Source organism: Arachis ipaensis, chromosome B5, assembly GCF_059453495.1.
Source record: "Arachis ipaensis isolate K30076 ecotype BB chromosome B5, ASM5945349v1, whole genome shotgun sequence".
Classification (NCBI taxonomy): Eukaryota; Viridiplantae; Streptophyta; class Magnoliopsida; order Fabales; family Fabaceae; genus Arachis; species Arachis ipaensis.
This window is the reverse complement of record NC_142440.1, coordinates 18,525,244-18,543,101: the sequence shown is the minus strand read 5'-3', so window position 1 is coordinate 18,543,101 and position 17,858 is coordinate 18,525,244. Positions and strand designations below refer to the sequence as shown.

Sequence of the window (17,858 nt, the reverse complement as noted above, 5' to 3'; positions counted from 1 at the left end):
AAATCTGAAAATGATGAAGATAAATCCACAAAATCGAAGAAGAAAACGAAGAAGAATAGGAAGAAGAAGGACGAACAACAGAGAAGAACAACGAGCAGAAGAGAAGAAAAAAAAGAGGAAGAACGACGAGCGGTAAAGATTGCAGATTCGAAAATTACAATGGAAATCGTTAACGTTGAAAAAGAGAAGAAGAAGAAGAATGTTTACTTTAAAGAAGAGGTTTACGTAAATCGTTACGTTGATAGTAGGGAGAGGGGGGCGCACGTATATTTCACGTAACTTGAGGAGGGGATGAGGCACGTTAACGAAAAAGTGCTTGGATGACTTGGATAGGTTTTTTATATGGACGTGGAACATTATTGTTATAATAATTTATGTGAATGAATTGAAGGATTCATCTTAAAAAGGTAAATAAATAAATTTAGCATAGTCAAGGTGAAAATATTGTTTGGAATTTAGATAAAATAAGATAAAGGAAGCCAGGGAGAATTTGAGGCTAACCTGCTATTTTATTGTTCATCTATCCCCTTCTCTATTGTGTTGTGGAGTGACATATCCTCAAAAAGAAAGATACTTCAGTGTCCCAAAATATGGGACACGCCTGTATAACAGCATTCTATATCTTCTTCTGCTGCTTCTCTTCTCTATCACACGTCAATTTTTCTCTATCTTCTTCTGCTGCTTCTCTTCTCTATCACACATCATTTTTTCTCTGCTTTCCTTACTTTTTTTCATGGACCTTTAACACTTAGCCAATAAATAAACCATTCTCTTTTGGTTTAAATATAGCGAGTTAATTAAAAATTTAATAAAATTATAAAAACTTACAGAATAATAAAACTTTATTATTATTTTAGTACATTAATACAGCCTGAAAAAGAGAGGTAGTTTATTGTAGTAATGCTATTGCGAAAATTGAGTACTATACTAATTGTTAAAATATATTTTAATATTATGATCAAAAGGGAGTAGTTAAGGCAAAAAGGGGGGTGATTACTGAATAGGGTGTGCACACATTAAAATGTTCTTTTTCAACTTTTACAGTTTACTAAAAAAAAGCCATTAAATTAAAAATCAAAATATTGAAAAAACGCATTAAAATTGCCTGGATAACGAAAATAAATAATCATTTTAAAACTTCAAATTTTCTTTAAAATAAAATAAACATATTGAAACATCACTCAAGGATGTTAGGCACATGCGATATCAATGAGCCTAAGTGTTCCACAAGAGAATGTAACTTCATCTTTAGAAGTAACCAGCTTGAAGCGATTCAATGGGGTTGGATACTTGGATTGATTTTGGGGGAGTGGCATTAATACGGAATTTTTGGTTAAACCGGATGTTAAAAATGGTATGGAAAGGCAAAATCGGACGAAAACAAAAACCAGCTGCAGCTGGTAAAGACGAGGGAAAGATCCCAACACCAACACCACCATCAAAGCAGTTAAAATAGACAAAGACCATTTGTGATTGCCTTAAAACAGAAAAAACATTACCCTTAAAACAGAAAAAACTTTACCCCACACTGGCCACTAAGTTCAGAAATTGGGTAGTAGATATGCTGGAACAGAAAATGCCCATCTCACTTGCATAAAGTAGTATGACAACCCTGTTTCACTCGGAAAGATATGAAATGTTTAACCCAACATAAGATTGATAACATCCTTAAGGAATACAAGATTAACAATAGACATGCAGGTTCATTGAGTAATTAGAGTCCCATGCTTCAATTACATAAAACTAGGGCAGACTGGCCCCTTAGAGAGACCAAGGCGAACTTCCATTCCATGATGCATGTCCAATGGCCGCAAGGTCTCTGATTCACGGGGATCTGCAGCCGCAATTAAATGAAATGAGACAGGTAAACCAAGAAAACACATAGCAAAACTTGAACCATTTAGAGACCAAAGTATTCAATAAACTGTGTCATTACCATTTAGATAATCCTCAAAGCCAAAATCATCAAGACTTCCTGTATATGCCTCCAAACCCAGCATGGAAGAAGGAATTACTCCTGGAGGCCTCTGGAATCTACACAGAATCAAAGAATCATATATAAAAAATTAAATATAGCCACCAACACAAAGTACAACATACGAGGAAGGGAGCCACACGTAGCAAGGCACAAACAAACCAACAAACAAACAGCCAATGCTGTACAAAAAATAGCAAAAGATAAGTCACCAAAAACACTTTCCATTGATTTCTACAGTCCTATATTATGTGATAGTGCCCATCCTGCAATTTACTATCAATTTCTTTAATGTCTATCTCACTGCCTAGGATTCAAGATCACTTCAATTTACATCCGTGGCAGCAGAGGACCTGCCATATTTGCATTTTGGGCTGGGTTTTAATGTGGTAGATTGGTTTGTTTGATCCTTTCCTGCTGGAAAAGACTTTTGGGTAGGATTTTTAGGACTTGTATTGAGGAGGTTCTTAGGTTTGAATTGAAGCAGATTGGCCAAGAATCAAAGTAAGGAAGAGCCACAAAACAATCCATATCCCAGTCAATATACAAAAGAAACAGAACAGAGTACACTTTTAAGTGTTAGAACTTTCTGTAACACTACCTAACAGAAGATTTCTACACCAAATGCGTAAATAAAGTCTGGTCACCCACAAAATCTAGGTGGCGACTTAATTACTCTCATTCACATGTTAATAGCTGTTTTCATATTAATATTACATGAAAAATTATAGTATATATCTCAATACCATTGTCCTATACCCTATAAGCAAGGAACATGAGGATATCTATACAAGTTCCTAAAATTTCTATGACACGGAGACAGAGTCTACAAGATTCATAACACTAGTGATGCAAAACTATGCCACAGATAACTCATGCACAAAGAAAGTGTCACGGCAACAGATTCAACACATGGAGAAGAGCACAGTTAATTCCAAATACAAAAGTAGGGTTTTATCAGAAAAGAAAAGAGAAGTGAAGTGAACAATACCGAGATAGAATTTGCCTGTCAAGGTCCATCTTCAGCGGAAACGCAGTTCCGTACAAATTGACCAGGCATTGCTTCTTCATCGCTTCATTTATCCTATTGGCCTGAAAATAACAAAGAGAAAGCAAAAAAGGGATCATGAGATAGACCTGAATTTGGATAAAAACATCACCTTCACTAATATTAACATCGACATTTCAGATTCAATTTGAATCGAATGATAAAAGGGGGTGAAAGAAAACCCTAAGATAAGGAAATTGAGAGAAAGTGATTACGGATTCCTGGGCAGATTGGAGAGGATGAGAACCAACGATGTCGCTCTTGACACCTTGGAGTCCAAAACGAAGGGCATCGTTTTGAACCCCTCCGATTTGGTGCGCTATGCTCTTTTGAACTTCCTCCATTTTTTATCTTCTTCTTCTCCAACAAGTTACGAATAACTCAACTCAACTGAGCTAAACGGCGACCCGCTACTATGAGTCTATGTTTTATAGGAGCACTTTTTATCTTACTATTTGCCAAAAACGGTGTCGTTTGAACCTTATTTTGTACTATTTTACTCTAAAAAGGGTTCACTTGACTTTATTTGCAAGAAACCATTCAATTTCAACAATTTTTAATTTACCCTTTGTTTATTTTTGAGTTGTTAAACACATTTTTTATTTTTGTAAATTAAAATTTAATTTTACATAAATATAAAATATTGTATACTTCAATTTGATATCAAAATATTATATTTTGTATTTAAATTGTAAATTTTTATTAAAAATTTAACACATTTTGTAATATTCTTTACAAGGTAATTTACTTTTAATAATTTTCAGCGAAAAAACACGTTTTTTTTTGGGCTTTTGTGCGATTGAAATTTCGGAAAACCACCAAGAAACCACATTTTCTGCCAATTGACAAAAGAGGGGAAGAAAAGAAAAAAAGAACAAAAAAATTCAATGGCTCAAAGCCATAAACTTGCTGTCCTCATGTCCACCACCAATCATATATTATCTCTTCCGGGAAAAAAAAATGAAGCATTTTCTCTGATCACAATTCGCAGCTGCAACAAATACACAGAGCACAAGCATTGGAAGTAATATTGAGATTTGAGAAGCAACGGTTGGTTGTAGTTCCTGTTTGTTCACTAATTAACACACCGGAGCCATGTCAGCAACAGCAGTGGTAGCAGCAGGCTCTGCCACCACCTTCACCGGCACCACCATCAAGAACTCCAAGACAGTTCTGACTCCAACATCCTTACAAGGCGTCTCACTTCCCGAAGCCAAAAGGTCTCTCTCGCACTCCTTCTTTGTTGATAACAACAAGAAGGCTACGAGAAGAAGACTTGACATCACTGCAAGAACTGCTGGCGCTTCAAAGCAGATTGAGGTTGAAGTTGACAAGCCACTCGGTCTCACCTTGGGCCAAAAGCCTGGTGGCGGTGTTCTCATCACTGTTAGTAATATAATTTCTCATCACTCATATCTTCACGTAAAGTTGATCTAAATTATTATTTACCTTATTATTTACCTGCTCTTAACTATCAACCTCAACGAAGTTAATTGTACCTGAGTTTTCACCTTTCTCGTCTCATTCATAGTTTCATGATGTCTTACATGGATTGTGTTCTAGGGTATTGAAGGTGGTGGGAATGCAGCAAGAGCAGGGTTGAAGGTAGGGGATCAAGTTCTGTATACAAGTAGTTTCTTTGGAGATGAATTGTGGCCTGCAGATAAGCTTGGATTTACCAAAACTGCAATTCAAGCTAAGCCTGACTCTGTCTACTTTGTTGTCAGCAGGTTCTCTAAACTTGTTCTTTCAATTCAATCAATTATTTCTCTGGTGTTCATGTGATCTTCTTGTTTCTTTTCTAATAAAGAGGTGCTGAAGTAGATGTTAAGAGACTCCCAAAGCGGCCAGCTCCTCCTGCCTTTGGAAGAAAACTGACTGAGGCTCAAAAGGCAAGATCATAATCATTTTCTTTCTATTACCTACTTGCATTCCAACATGCCTTTAATTTGCTTTTTTATTAGACATATAGTCATTCGTGTTTCCTGTTAACTTAATCTTTTGGGATGAATGATTTTACAACAAAAGAAGGTAGCGATCAATTCTTGTTGATTTCTAAAAGTAAAAAGCATGAAAATTGGGGGGAATAATCTTTAAAAATACGTTCAGATGTGGTTGATTTTCACAAGAGATTCACAATATATCATAAGATTCCCTCTCTTGAAAATCTACACTTTTTAAACCAGAAAATAGAAGGAATTCCAATTTTGTATACAAACTTATTAAAAGAATTTGTTGTACAAAAAAGTGTAGAAATATAACTCTTCATACGTTTTTTATTTAAACTTTTGAGGCAATTGGTTTTATGACATGATTTGTATATTGAGCCGTTAACAAATTGCATATAACCATGCAGGCTAGAGCTACTCACATTTGCCTTGATTGTGGATACATATACACCTTACAGAAACCATTCGAGGAGCAAGTAAGTTCATAACTTAAACTTCTAGGACAAATGATCGTGTTATCTTAATTTCAACAGTATAAGTTGGATTTAAGAAGAAGCTGATTATTTTTGTGACTCACTTTGGTTTGTAGCCGGACACATACAGTTGTCCGCAATGTCAAGCACCAAAGAAGAGGTTTGCAAAATATGATGTTAACACTGGAAAAGCCATTGGAGGAAACTTGCCTCCTATTGGAGTTATTATTGGGCTTGTTGCTGGTGTTGGTGCTGTTGGAGCTCTCCTTGTGTATGGTCTTCAGTGACAAACTCACATCACATGGCTCCCACGCTTTTATTTATTTATTTATTTATTTTCTGTCCTCCATATTTGTCTCATGAGAGGTTGATGAGGTGCATAAACATGGATGTACTGCAAAAAACAAAAATTATATCATAACAAATGGTTTTTTCTCCCAAGAAGCAATCAAACGAATGGTTGTCAATCCTTGCATTTACTACGAAGTACGAACTTAGACTTAATTCGATTTGTTAACAATAATGATATAGTTTTTCATCTTAGTTAAACTAATTTGGGTTAGTTGGGTGGTCAATTCATTCGTCTATTTCAGCATGTGTAGATATTCGAATTCCGCTTTGTATATGTAGTAACCCATTAGATAGCAGTAGATCTTTAAATGGAACTCAAATTCGTAAGGAATTATTTTTTGGCTTGTCAAGCTGAGAATACCATAAAACCCGAATATATTTCTTGATACATTCCTCCTATTTGACCCGAATATATTTAAAATAACTATAAAAGAGTGGCACAGATAGATTTGTTGAGGAGAAATTATTTTGATTGGGTTTTGTCAATGATGAAATACAGAAATAGGTTATGACTGTGTTGTGCTAGGTGTTTTTTTTCTCTCGTGCCATCATTGAATTTAAACACAGCAATTTTTCCTCATTTTTTGTTATTCTAGAATGTCACACTTTGATTAATCATATGATTTTCTTCATTGGCATTTTAGATACAAGAAGCTGCTATGCATAGTCGATCTTACAAAGGATTTCTTTTTCAGCTCCTCATATCACATTATGCGTAGTCTTCCAAGAAACATGTGTGATAATGAGCAGGCCATGTCCTTTATGAGACCATGTTTCTTGAGATGGAGATTAATTCGTTTTATTTTTATATGTTTGATTTCAGAAAAAATAGGTTGAAAACAATCCTTTTTCGTTAGGGTTGTCTATGGTTCCTTTGAAAGAAGAGGTTGTTTAGTAATTTTATATATTATTGATTTTCAATAATTGGAATATGTAAAATAGATCTTTCTTTGTGGTTTATAATTGAAATAATTGGTTGTGTTCTTAGTTCTTACTCCAATATAAGATAAGGTTATCAAACTCTTAAGAGTTTACATAAATTTGTGGAACTTTGGTAAATTTAAATAGTAAAATTCAACTCAAACTCACTGAAGACATTATGCCAATGCAGATGTTTTGAATTTTGAAGTTGAGGATGCTATTGTAAAATAATAAAAATAGAGTTATTTGCGTCTTTCATAGTATGATCCCTGACTATAGACTCATCTAAGCGTACATTCAAAGGAATGGAAAGGAATCAAAGAACATAAGCAGCTTCTGAAAAAATATTTATATATCTACATCCTTAACGACTCAGTTGTTAGCTCTTATTTATGGGACAACACAATATCCTATGTTTAGTTATGGAAATCACTGTATTATATGCTATTATTCGGTTTTTTCAGCTTGGGTTGTCTTTCTAGAGTATATTTTTGTATCACCTATACCATGTCTAATTGTGTTTGAAAAAATTATGAAAGTTCAAGTCCGCTTTATCAAATTTGCATTGAAAAAAAAAAGTTTCTTTGCATGATGTTATTTAGAAGGGAAATTATATAGCATACAGATCAACATGTATACAGAGATTCCTTTATTCCTTCTGCGTAAATGCCTGAGGGACACGTGGTTTAGGAGTCGAACTGTGGAGAAATGGCGGGACAGGTTGGTTTCAGAGGGGCTTTTCATAGTTGACTTGGCACCTCACATAACTTCTATGCAAACACAAGAATTGATTGGACTGGACTTTCTCTTTTTAAAAAATGGACTTTCTGTAACGGTTTATTGTTATTCTTTTCTCCTTGTAAGGAGTTAAAAAAATACAAAAAAGAAACAGTTTAAAAGAGAAACTGCTTATAGAATGAAATTGATACATGGAGGTGCCTTTGTTTGATTTGATTAGAGTATTGAGGTGATTTTTGTTTCTTAATAATGAGAAATACACAATGTAAATAAAAAAGAAAATAGAATACAATCAAATAAAATCTAATATAGATAAAATATAAAATTTAAAAGTGTACATGAATGATGTGAGGTATATTTAATGATTGAAGAAAAATAAAAATTAAAGAGGATAAAGTAAAAAATAAAAAATAGAATGAAAAATGAACATATATTATGTCATATTGTTTCTTTTGTCTACCTTTTAAGTTAAACTCATGAAAAAATACAATATAAACAAAGATATTATTGAAATTAAAAATAAAGTAGCTTGAAATGATTTAATGAAGTATTTGTTCACTGAATTATTTAGGCTTTTTGGAAATAATGCTAAATATTGTTTTATAGAAATTTTTTATATATAAATTAATGAAATAAATATTGTGTTATCTTAAACAATATTTATATTTTTTTAGAATTTTATATATTTTATTTATAATTCAAACAAAATAAGTATACACAAAATTTCGATTGTTAATTTTATTCCTACAAAAGATGGGTGGTTAGTTAGGAAAGAAATGATTAATTAAAAATTTTAAAGTTATAAAAAATTATATTTAAATTGAATTTTTATTAATACAATTAAATAGGCAAGCATTGTTACTACTATCTTATATTAGTCTAGAAAAAATATTATAGTAGTTAGAGGAAGGGTTAATTACAATTGTGAACCCTATGATTTAGATGGAAAATGTTTTTGATCCCAATTTTATGTTGCATACAAAATTGTACCTAACGTTGAACGTAGTTTTATAATCGTATTTTGAACAATTATACCCTCACTCAAATATCAATATCTCTGTCACCGTCGCCCTCAGCCGCACCTCGCAGCACGTCCCACTCGCGACGGATTGCGCCATAGCCTTGCCGCTAGTCGCTGTCTTCTGGCAGCGACGCGCTTATCCCGTTGAACTCAGGTTCATTGTCATTGTCGGGGTGGTAGTGGTCGTCGTATTCTTCGCGTCCTCCAGCAATGTCTCTTCCCCTAGTCAGTACATTCAAAACAGACCAAAGTTTTGTTCAATATTTTTGGTAATTAGGATTACGGATTTTCGGTCTCTTGCAATTGAAGATGAATTTGGGGATTATTGGTTATTGTAATTGGATATGAATTTTGCTAATAGAAGAAGAATTTTAGTTCTAAGCTATGTTGATGGTTCTTAATTTTGACGATGATGATGATTTTCTTGTTTCTTGTTAGGAACAATGGTTTTGGTGATAAATTGTTGTTTTGGTGTTGATCTGTGTGTAGCTGTTTATGTAGGTTGGATTTTTTTGTCAAATACATGAACAGATGGTGATGAGGTGATAGTCGATGGGTGATGTAAATGGTGATGGAATGGGATGGGGTGGTGGGTTTAGGTGAAAAGAAAGAGAGGGGCATTTTTGTCACTTAAGGTATTAATCTTTCGAAAAATGACGATTTTAAAACTATTTTGAACCTTAAGGACAATTCTGTATGTGAAAAAAAAGGTTGGAGATGAAAAATAATAAAAGTTGATATAAATATTATATAAAATATTAATATCAAATATAATAAAAGTTTGGGATGAAAAATAATAAAAGTTGATATTAAAATAATATCAAATATATTATATCTTCTTAAAAGATTAATATTATATAGATACTACTATTTTAGTTACTATAAATATAAACTATTAACTTATAAAAAAGTTGACATTGTTAAGTAACTCCTCAACTTTTGACACTACTTGCAATAATTCTTAATCTTTCTTTGGATCAACATATGAACTTCTATTTTTTCAAATAATAAAATTTTTATGATTTTTTAAAGTTTCGATTAATTTTTTAAGGATTTAGGATTTAGAATTTTTTTAATATTTTGAAGAAATTAATTTGTTTATTTTTAAGTTATAAATTTGTGATTAAAAAATTTAAAAAAAATAATAAATAATAAATTATCAATAAATAAAAATAAAAATATTATAAGTTATTTTAATTTTTTTAAAATTTAAAATAATTAAATTTAAACTAATTTAAGTATAATACTAAAATTATTACATTGTTATTATATGTAACCATATGGTAAAAATTTATAAATATTTGTAATTTTATTTATTTTTTAATTTTATTTAATTTGAAGCAAATATAAAAATTTATATTTAAAATATTTTTTTGTCGCATAATTTTAATGGCTAAAGAAACTTTTATTATTTTCTGCTTCAAAACAAATAACATTTTTTTTGTCTTTGGACAATTAATTCCAGTTTTTTACAATTAAAAAGCCCATAAATATCCTATCCAAACAAAAAGGTCACCTAACCATACTACTTTAATAGATAATAATAACACTAATCGGCTCCACAAGCTGATGCTCCTACTGAATCGTTGAGTGAGGTGCTTCTCTAAAAAAAACAAAAAAACAGCTATATATGTGTCACTTTAAAGTGAATTTAAGAAAAATATTTATAAATCTGTATGAATTTATATCTTTACCATAGAGCGAACCCTAAAACTTTGGTCATTTAAAATTTGCTACTCTTTTATGCTTTTTATTTTTTTGCTATTTGAGTAACCTTGAAGTCAGTCACTTGAAAACACTTGAGAACAATTTCTGAAGGTAGCTTGCAATTGTGTTTCTTTAACTGCAAAAGAGAGACCAACTATATTTGAAATGTATCAGCTTATAAGAGCACTTGGGAGTGGGTACTGTTAGAGAATCATTAGCATCAATTAGAATCAATTAGTATCATCTATATTTATGTATATTAATTATAGGATTCTATGCCTTTATTACTCTGATTCATTTAGCACCTATAAATAGCTCGTGTATATTGTACTTTCAACACAACTCAATAATACACCTTTCAAATTACTCTCTCAGTCTCTTGTTTCTAACATGGTATCAAGAGCTTAGGTTTCTTTTTTTTTTTTCAATGAATATTAGTTCATAGCCCCATTGTTTTTATTCCTTTCCGGCAGTATTCTTTGGCCTCTTTTTTCGTTCTCTTCTAGACGCTTTGGTTCGTCACCCCCATAACCATCTTGTTCGCCTTGTCGCCGTGATCACAACGCAACCAGACCCGCCGCCATCCGCCGCCGGACGCGCCGCCACGCGCCGCCGAAAGTCGCTGCCACGACCAGGTTGTTCTTCCTCCCAGCTTCCACCCGTGCCTCTTTGCTCTTGATTTTCGCTTTGTTTCTGACGCTTTGGTTCGTCACCTCCGGCATCATTGTGTTCTCCTCTTCATCGGCTTTCCAACGCCGCCGAGATCGCCGCCATCAGCCTCCGGACGCGCCGTCACGCGCCGCCGGAATCCTGCTGCCCGCCTCCCGAGTTTCTCCTTCAGAAGGTTCAGCAGCCGTTGGATCCGCGATCCAATCGGACGATCGTCGCGTTGCCACGTGTCGTGCTGCAGCTCCCTTGCCCGACCCGCGCACGCCCACACCGACCCGTGCCCGCCCGGTCCGCCCCGACCCGCGCCTCCACCTGGATGCCAGCGTGGTTATCTCCCTCCTCTCAGGTGATGCCACGCGTCCTTGAGTTGCTGACGTAGCGCTGACGTGGCTGCTGACGTGGTGCTGACGTGGCAGACAAGTGGGACCCTCCCTAAGGTTTTTTGGTGAGCTCTTTCCGATTTTGCCATCCGTTTCCTCATTTTCTGCTCCGAAATTGCAGTTTTTCTCTCCTCTCCTTGTTCTCTATGACTACTTTTATGGAAAAGTCAGATGTTTTTGCTGCCACAGACAAAAAAGGGGCCTTCTGTCGAAACTGTAATCGTTTCGGGCACCCGTTCTCCAGCTGTCCCTCTGTTGAATGTCGCACATGCCACCGGAAAGGGCATATTAGCTACCATTGTTCACAGTTGTTCTGCCGTTATTGCAAGCTCTCGGGACATTTGCTTACTACCTGTCCTACTCGTCCACCACGTCCTGCGCCTGCTTCTGCTGTTGCTGCTACTACTGAACCTACCACTGTCTCTCTATCTGATATTGCATCTCTTCTACAGCGTCTTCTCTCTGTTTCTGGTAATACCCCTGCTGCTTTATCGAGCCCTCCAGGTACTTCTAAATGGTACTTTGACTCGGGTTGCTTTAATCACATGTCTCCGTTGCGTAATATTTTCTCGTCCATGTCTGCAACTACAAATGGACCTTCTGTCAATACTGCAAATGGCTCCCTCTTGCATGCAACACACAAGGGTTCTATATCTCAGTCATCTCTTAATCTTCCTGATACTTACTACATTCCCAAATTAAACTTCAATCTTATTTCTGTTGGTCAACTTGTTGATCTGGGTTTTGACGTCACCTTTTCTGTTTCTGGTTGTCGTGTACAGGATCCTCGGACGGGACAGATCATCGGGACTGGACGTAAGGTCGGAAGGTTGTTTGAACTCAAAAGTCTTCATATTCCTCCTGTACCAAATCTCTGTGCTGCTTCTTCTCCCTCTACCCTTCACTTATGGCATCAACGTCTTGCCCACACCTCCTTAGGAAAACTGCGTCCTCTTGTATCTCAGGGTGTTTTAGGTCAGGTTCCGAATGAATCTTTTGACTGCATTTCTTGCCAAACTGCCAAACAACCTGCTTTATCTTTTCACAATAATTCGTCTATTGCTTGCTCTCCTTTTGATCTCATTCACTCTGATGTTTGGGGCCCCGCTCCCACTGCCTCTATGGGCGGAGCTCGATACTTTGTCGTTTTCATTGATGATTATTCCCGTTTTACTTGGGTTTATTTGATGACTAATCGCCATGAGTTACCTCAGATCTATATCAACTTTGCTACTATGATTAAAACTCAGTTTTCCAAGGCCATTAAGGTTTTCCGACGTGATAATGCTATGGAATACCGTGATTCCAAACTCTTAGCTTTTCTTGCACAACAGGGTACTCTGTCTGAGTTTTCTTGTCCTGGTACATCTCAACAAAATGGTAGAGCTGAACGCAAACACCGTCACATTCTTGACTCCGTCCGTGCAATGCTCCTTTCCTCTTCGTGTCCTGAGCGTACTTGGGGTGAAGCTGTTCTTACTGCTGTTCATGTTATCAATAGACTCCCTTCTTCTGTTCTTGGTAATGTTACTCCCTTTGAGCGTCTTTATCATACCCCCCAGATTACAGTTCTCTTCGGGTTTTCGGTTGTGTATGTTTTGTTTTTCTTCAGCCTCATGAACATAGTAAACTTGAACCTCGGGCTCGTATGTGTTGTTTTCTTGGTTATGGCACTGAACACAAGGGTTATCGTTGTTGGGATCCTCTTTCTAAACGTATTCGTATATCTCGTCATGTTGTCTTTTGGGAGCACCACATGTTTTCTCGGTTCTCATCCTTTGAGTCGATTCCTACTACTCAATCACCTTTGTTTACTAATCCCAATGTTGATCTTTTTCCTAGTGATGATTCTACAGGTTCTATCTCGAGTGACCCTCCACAGCCTCCTGTTCCTCCGCCTTCTCCATCTCCCGATGATTCCAGACCGGACGATGATCCTGCTCCTACCGTCATGCCTCCTCCTCCCGCTCGTTTTTCTAGGGTAAGGAATCCACCTCCTCATCTTCTTGATTACCATTGTTTTTCTACTATTCTTCATCAACATGAACCTAAGACATTCAGAGAAGCCTCCTCAAACCCAAATTGGCAACAAGCAATGCAAGAAGAATTACAGGCACTTGAAAAAGCACATACTTGGGATCTGGTTGATCCCCCTTCTGATCAGGAAGTTGTGGGCAGTAGATGGGTATACAAGATCAAGACTCGCTCTGATGGCTCTATTGACCGTTATAAGGCCCGCTTGGTTGCTCAAGGTTGTACGCAAGAGTATGGTATTGATTATGAAGAGACTTTTGCCCTTGTCGCTCGTCTTACGTCTGTTCGAGCTCTTCTTGCCATTGCCGCGGTTAAAAAATGGTCTCTCAGTCAAATGGATGTGAAGAATGCATTTCTTAATGGGGATTTGAAAAAGACAGTCTATATGAAACCCCCTCCGGGATATCCTTGTCCTTCTGATAAAGTTTGTCTCCTTCGCAAGGCACTTTATGGACTTAAGCAAGCTCCTCGTGAATGGTTTGACAAGTTCAGCACTACCATATGCAGTCTTGGTTTCACTTCTAGCCCTTATGAGAATGCGCTCTTCATTCGTAAAAGCGAACGTGGGGTTGTTCTTCTACTTTTGTATGTTGATGATATGATAATCACTGGGGATGATGTTGATGGTATCTCTGCTCTCAAGGCCTCACTTCACCGTACCTTTGAGATGAAAGATCTTGGTTCTCTCAGCTATTTTCTTGGTCTCGAGGTCATCTCCACCGATGATGGCATCTATCTCTCTCAGGCTAAGTATGCTTCAGATCTTCTTGCTCGTGCTGGGATTACAGATAGTCGCACTGAGTCTACTCCTCTTGAGCCTAATGTTCGATTTACCCCTATGGATGGCACTATTTTGGATAATCCGACTCTCTATCGACAGTTAGTTGGCGGTCTGGTCTACTTGACTGTCACCCGACCGGACATCGCCTATCCGGTTCATGTACTTAGCCAGTTCTTGTCAGCTCCTCGTACTACTCACTATGCGGCAATTTTACGCATTCTTCGCTACATCAAAGGCACTCTCTTTCATGGTCTTTATTTTTCTGCCCATTCCTCTTTGTCTCTTCAGGCTTACTCCGATGCTGATTGGGCTGGTGATCCCACTGATCGTCGTTCTACTACTGGTTACTGTTTGTTTCTTGGCGACGCTCTCATTTCTTGGCGTGCTAAGAAGCAAACGTTCACTGCTCGCTCAAGCACAGAAGCTGAGTACCGTGCCCTCACTGACACCACTGCTGAAGTTGTCTCGGTTCGTTGGCTTCTCGAAGATTTGGGTGCTCCTCAGTCGTCCCCTACTGATGTTTTTTGTGATAACCGCAGTGCTATTCAAATCGCCCATAATGATGTCTTTCATGAACGCACCAAACACATTGAGCTTGATTGTCACTTTGTTCAGCAACGTATCCTTATTGATGCTATTCGTCTCATTGCTGTTGGAACACTAGATCAGACTGCTGATATCTTCACGAAAGCTCATCACCCGACTCGTTTCCGGACTTTGTTATCCAAACTCAAGTTGGTATCCTTGGCTCCCACTTGAGTTTGAGGGGGGATGTTAGAGAATCATTAGCATCAATTAGAATCAATTAGTATCGTCTATATTTATGTATATTAATTATAGGATTCTATGCCTTTATTACTCTGATTCATTTAGCACCTATAAATAGCTCGTGTATATTGTACTTTCAACACAACTCAATAATACACCTTTCAAATTACTCTCTCAGTCTCTTGTTTCTAACATACAATCTCAATGCAAAGTACAAGATATTGATACTTGTAGATATCGGCACTCCTAAGAACATGGAGGAGCTTATTGTTGCTAGAGATGCAAAGTTGGCCGGTCACGTATCAAAATATGCTTTAAATATAAATTTATGTATGTATAATCAGGTTGAAAGTACAATTATGTATCCTACTTTATTGTCTCAAAATAAATGTTAGTTATATATATTTTTGAATTTTGTTCTGCAGTTGTGTGTTACTGAGAATGGAATGTCAATTTCTGATCATTAATTATGGATTATATATATGGTTTACTTTTTCTAATTTATTTTTCCCTCATCTTTTGATTAAAGTTATAATTTTTTTGGTTATTATTTCACTTGATTTTTGGTAATCTGGACAGGGTATCGAATAAGCTTGTATTAAGATCTCAGTTCGAAGAGTATATACGACTCCTCTAAAAAAAAGAGTGAGTTCGACCCAGAATTACTGAGCGTATGTATCAAAATTGTGTATGTCAAATATAACATCATAACTTTCGACACGTCATGACCAATGCCAAATGTTCAGGTGCTACTCGTCGTAAGGACCTACTTAGCTCTAGACTCAGATTTCATAAAAAAATGTTATTATAAGCCTTTATTAGTTTAATCGTGAATAAACTATTATTCGTGGATTAGCGTTTAGTTGCTCGCAAGGTTAGTTTCTTTAAAAGTTATGATGTAGGAAAACACAACACAATAGAAAATAACATATATAAACATATATACAAATATACACATGAGTTAAGTTTAAGGATACGTGCTGTCTATCAAAAGCTGAGTATCACACCAAGTTATATATACAGATACAAAGAAGAAGTCAGTCCCAACCCTCACACGGGTTTCCTAAACTGGAACCAAACGACTAAGATGTCCTACTCCTACCCTTCTAAAAGTACTACAAAAGCGAAGGGATAGTAATATTATGGGTTAAGTACTGAAATCGTCCCTAAGGTCTGGGGTGAAAATCAAAATCGTCCCCGACCTTTTTTTGTTATTAAAATCATCCCCAACGTTACAAAACGTTATAAAATCGTCCTTTTTTACTTTAATTTCTTTTTATTGACCAAATTACCCTTAAAATTAATAAAAAAAAAACCCAACACCCCCCTCCCCCAACCCCCATCCTGTCTCCGTATCTCCCTCTCTTCCCTTTCATCTCCTTCTTCCTACCCCTCTTCGAACCCTCCCTCCCAACCACAACCCCAATTCTTCCTCTCTCTCTTTCCGCCACCATATCATCTCCGCCCCCACCTCCTTCTCCACCTTCTTAGCTTCTCCCTTTCCATCACCAACCTCAACCCTTCCTCCATTAATGTTGGCCTCACCTTCCTCATCTCCTTCTCCACCTTCTTCTCCCTTTCCATCACCGACCTCAATCCTTACTCCTCGACGACAACCATGTTCTCTGACTCTTCTTCGGCGCCGACTCCTTCTCCGTCGCGCTCTTTCTCTCGCAGCGCCGGCATGCGTTCTTCCTCTCACAACGCCACGCCTCCGTTCTGCCTCCTGCAGTGTTGCGCCTCCGTTCTGCCTTCTTGCCGTATTGCTCCTTCCAGATTCAGATCTATTCTTCTTCTTGTTATGCTTCTTTGATTCTCTGTTTTGCTTCCTGGAGCTCACCACTTTCCATGGGGATCGATGCGGGTAGGAGGAGTGAGGTCAGTTGTGAGAGGTTGGGAAGGTGGAGAGCATAGGGTGGTGGGATCGATAGAAGCGTCTTCGAATTTGTCGTCTTCAGTCTCGAATCCCTCTTCTTTTTGTTCTTCAGAAAAAAAATTCTTTCTTTTTTTTTATTTTTTTAATTTCTGTTGCTATTGAATTTGGATCTGAAGTTGCAGATGATGATTACTGAATTGTTGTTAAATTTAAAATTTTTGTTGATTTATTTTGTGGATGTTGTTCATTTTGTGGTTGCTGTTGCTAAATGTGTGTTAATGTTGCTGAATTTGTTGGTTAATTTATTGTTGCTGTTGTTGAATTTAGTTTGTGGGTGTGTGATAGTGATTTAGAGAGAAGGAAAGTGTGATAGTTCTGGAATCAATGGTGATGGCCATGAGAAAAAGAAGAGGGAGAGGAAGAAAGTTGCCTAGATGCAGAAGTTATGAACAGAAGCTGATAAGGATGATGAAGATGATGCAGAACATGATGCGTAGGTGTGATAGTGAGGGAATTACGGGAGGGGAGGGGGGGAGTTTGCTTTAATTTTTTAATATTAATTTTAATTATTTTTATTATTAATGAAGGGTAATATGGTAAAAAAATAAAATTGAAGTGGAAAAGGACGATTTTATAACGTTTTGTAACGTTGAGGATGATTTTAATAAAAAAAAAGGTTGGGGACGATTTTGATTTTCACCCCAGACCTTAGGGACGATTTCAGTACTTAACCCTAATATTATTGATCATCAAAAGGAGTAAAAAGTCAACTAGGTCAAGCTCCGGAATGGCCTCCAGCTAGAGTGAATATGTATGATATGCCGAGGTCGAAACGTGGGTGATGAACCAAAACCCGAAATTCAACGGACTCCTCTGCCGAACCCATCTGGGGAGGGGGAGAAAGAAAGAGAAGAAAGGTGAGAACCTAGAGTTCTCAGCAAGGTAAAAGGGGAACCTAGGGTCTTTGTCTCTAAGTTGTCGCAAAACAGAAAAAAAGAACAAGCACAGAGACTCAAGGCACAAATATACATATAACAAGTAGATAGCATAAACAAACAGGAAAATAGCAGTGAATAATTCACAAGAAATACATATGCGCAAACAAGATGATGCATGCCAGTTCCTAGTGCAGGTCATGAGCTCATGCGTCGGTTGTCTACCTGCTAG

General features: G+C 36.7%; 2 protein-coding genes across 2 annotated transcripts; one reads left to right on the top strand and one right to left on the bottom strand.

The window, feature by feature from the left end:
* Positions 1-1,562: 1,562 nt before the first annotated feature.
* On the bottom strand, positions 1,563-3,492 carry LOC107643171 (cyclin-B1-2). Its single transcript, XM_016346751.3, has 4 exons — positions 3,239-3,492; positions 2,967-3,067; positions 1,937-2,034; positions 1,563-1,834 (listed from the first exon to the last, which is right to left on the bottom strand). Exons 1-4 carry the CDS (start codon positions 3,365-3,367, stop codon positions 1,734-1,736), a joined length of 429 nt encoding a protein of 142 aa, XP_016202237.1. The 5' UTR covers positions 3,368-3,492; the 3' UTR covers positions 1,563-1,733.
* A 351-nt stretch (positions 3,493-3,843) lies between these two features.
* Positions 3,844-5,912, top strand: ENH1 (rubredoxin family protein). The gene is made up of 5 exons (XM_016346750.3): positions 3,844-4,409; positions 4,587-4,753; positions 4,834-4,915; positions 5,380-5,448; positions 5,562-5,912. Exons 1-5 carry the CDS (start codon positions 4,119-4,121, stop codon positions 5,730-5,732), a joined length of 780 nt encoding a protein of 259 aa, XP_016202236.1. The 5' UTR covers positions 3,844-4,118; the 3' UTR covers positions 5,733-5,912.
* The last annotated feature ends 11,946 nt before the right edge of the window (positions 5,913-17,858 follow it).

Bases quoted from the DNA above. Each gene is read 5' to 3' on its own strand.
- ENH1 (XM_016346750.3), top strand. From the start codon at position 4,119: ATGTCAGCAACAGCAGTGGTAGCAGCAGGCTCTGCCACCACCTTCACC. The intron at 4,410-4,586 runs GTTAGTAATATA...ATTGTGTTCTAG, and splicing joins GTGGCGGTGTTCTCATCACT to GGTATTGAAGGTGGTGGGAA. The intron at 4,916-5,379 runs GCAAGATCATAA...ATAACCATGCAG, and splicing joins AACTGACTGAGGCTCAAAAG to GCTAGAGCTACTCACATTTG.
- LOC107643171 (XM_016346751.3), bottom strand. From the start codon at position 3,367: ATGGAGGAAGTTCAAAAGAGCATAGCGCACCAAATCGGAGGGGTTCAA. The intron at 3,068-3,238 runs GTAATCACTTTC...TGTTATTTTCAG, and splicing joins TCCAATCTGCCCAGGAATCC to GCCAATAGGATAAATGAAGC. The intron at 1,835-1,936 runs GTAATGACACAG...TTGCGGCTGCAG, and splicing joins CTTTGAGGATTATCTAAATG to ATCCCCGTGAATCAGAGACC.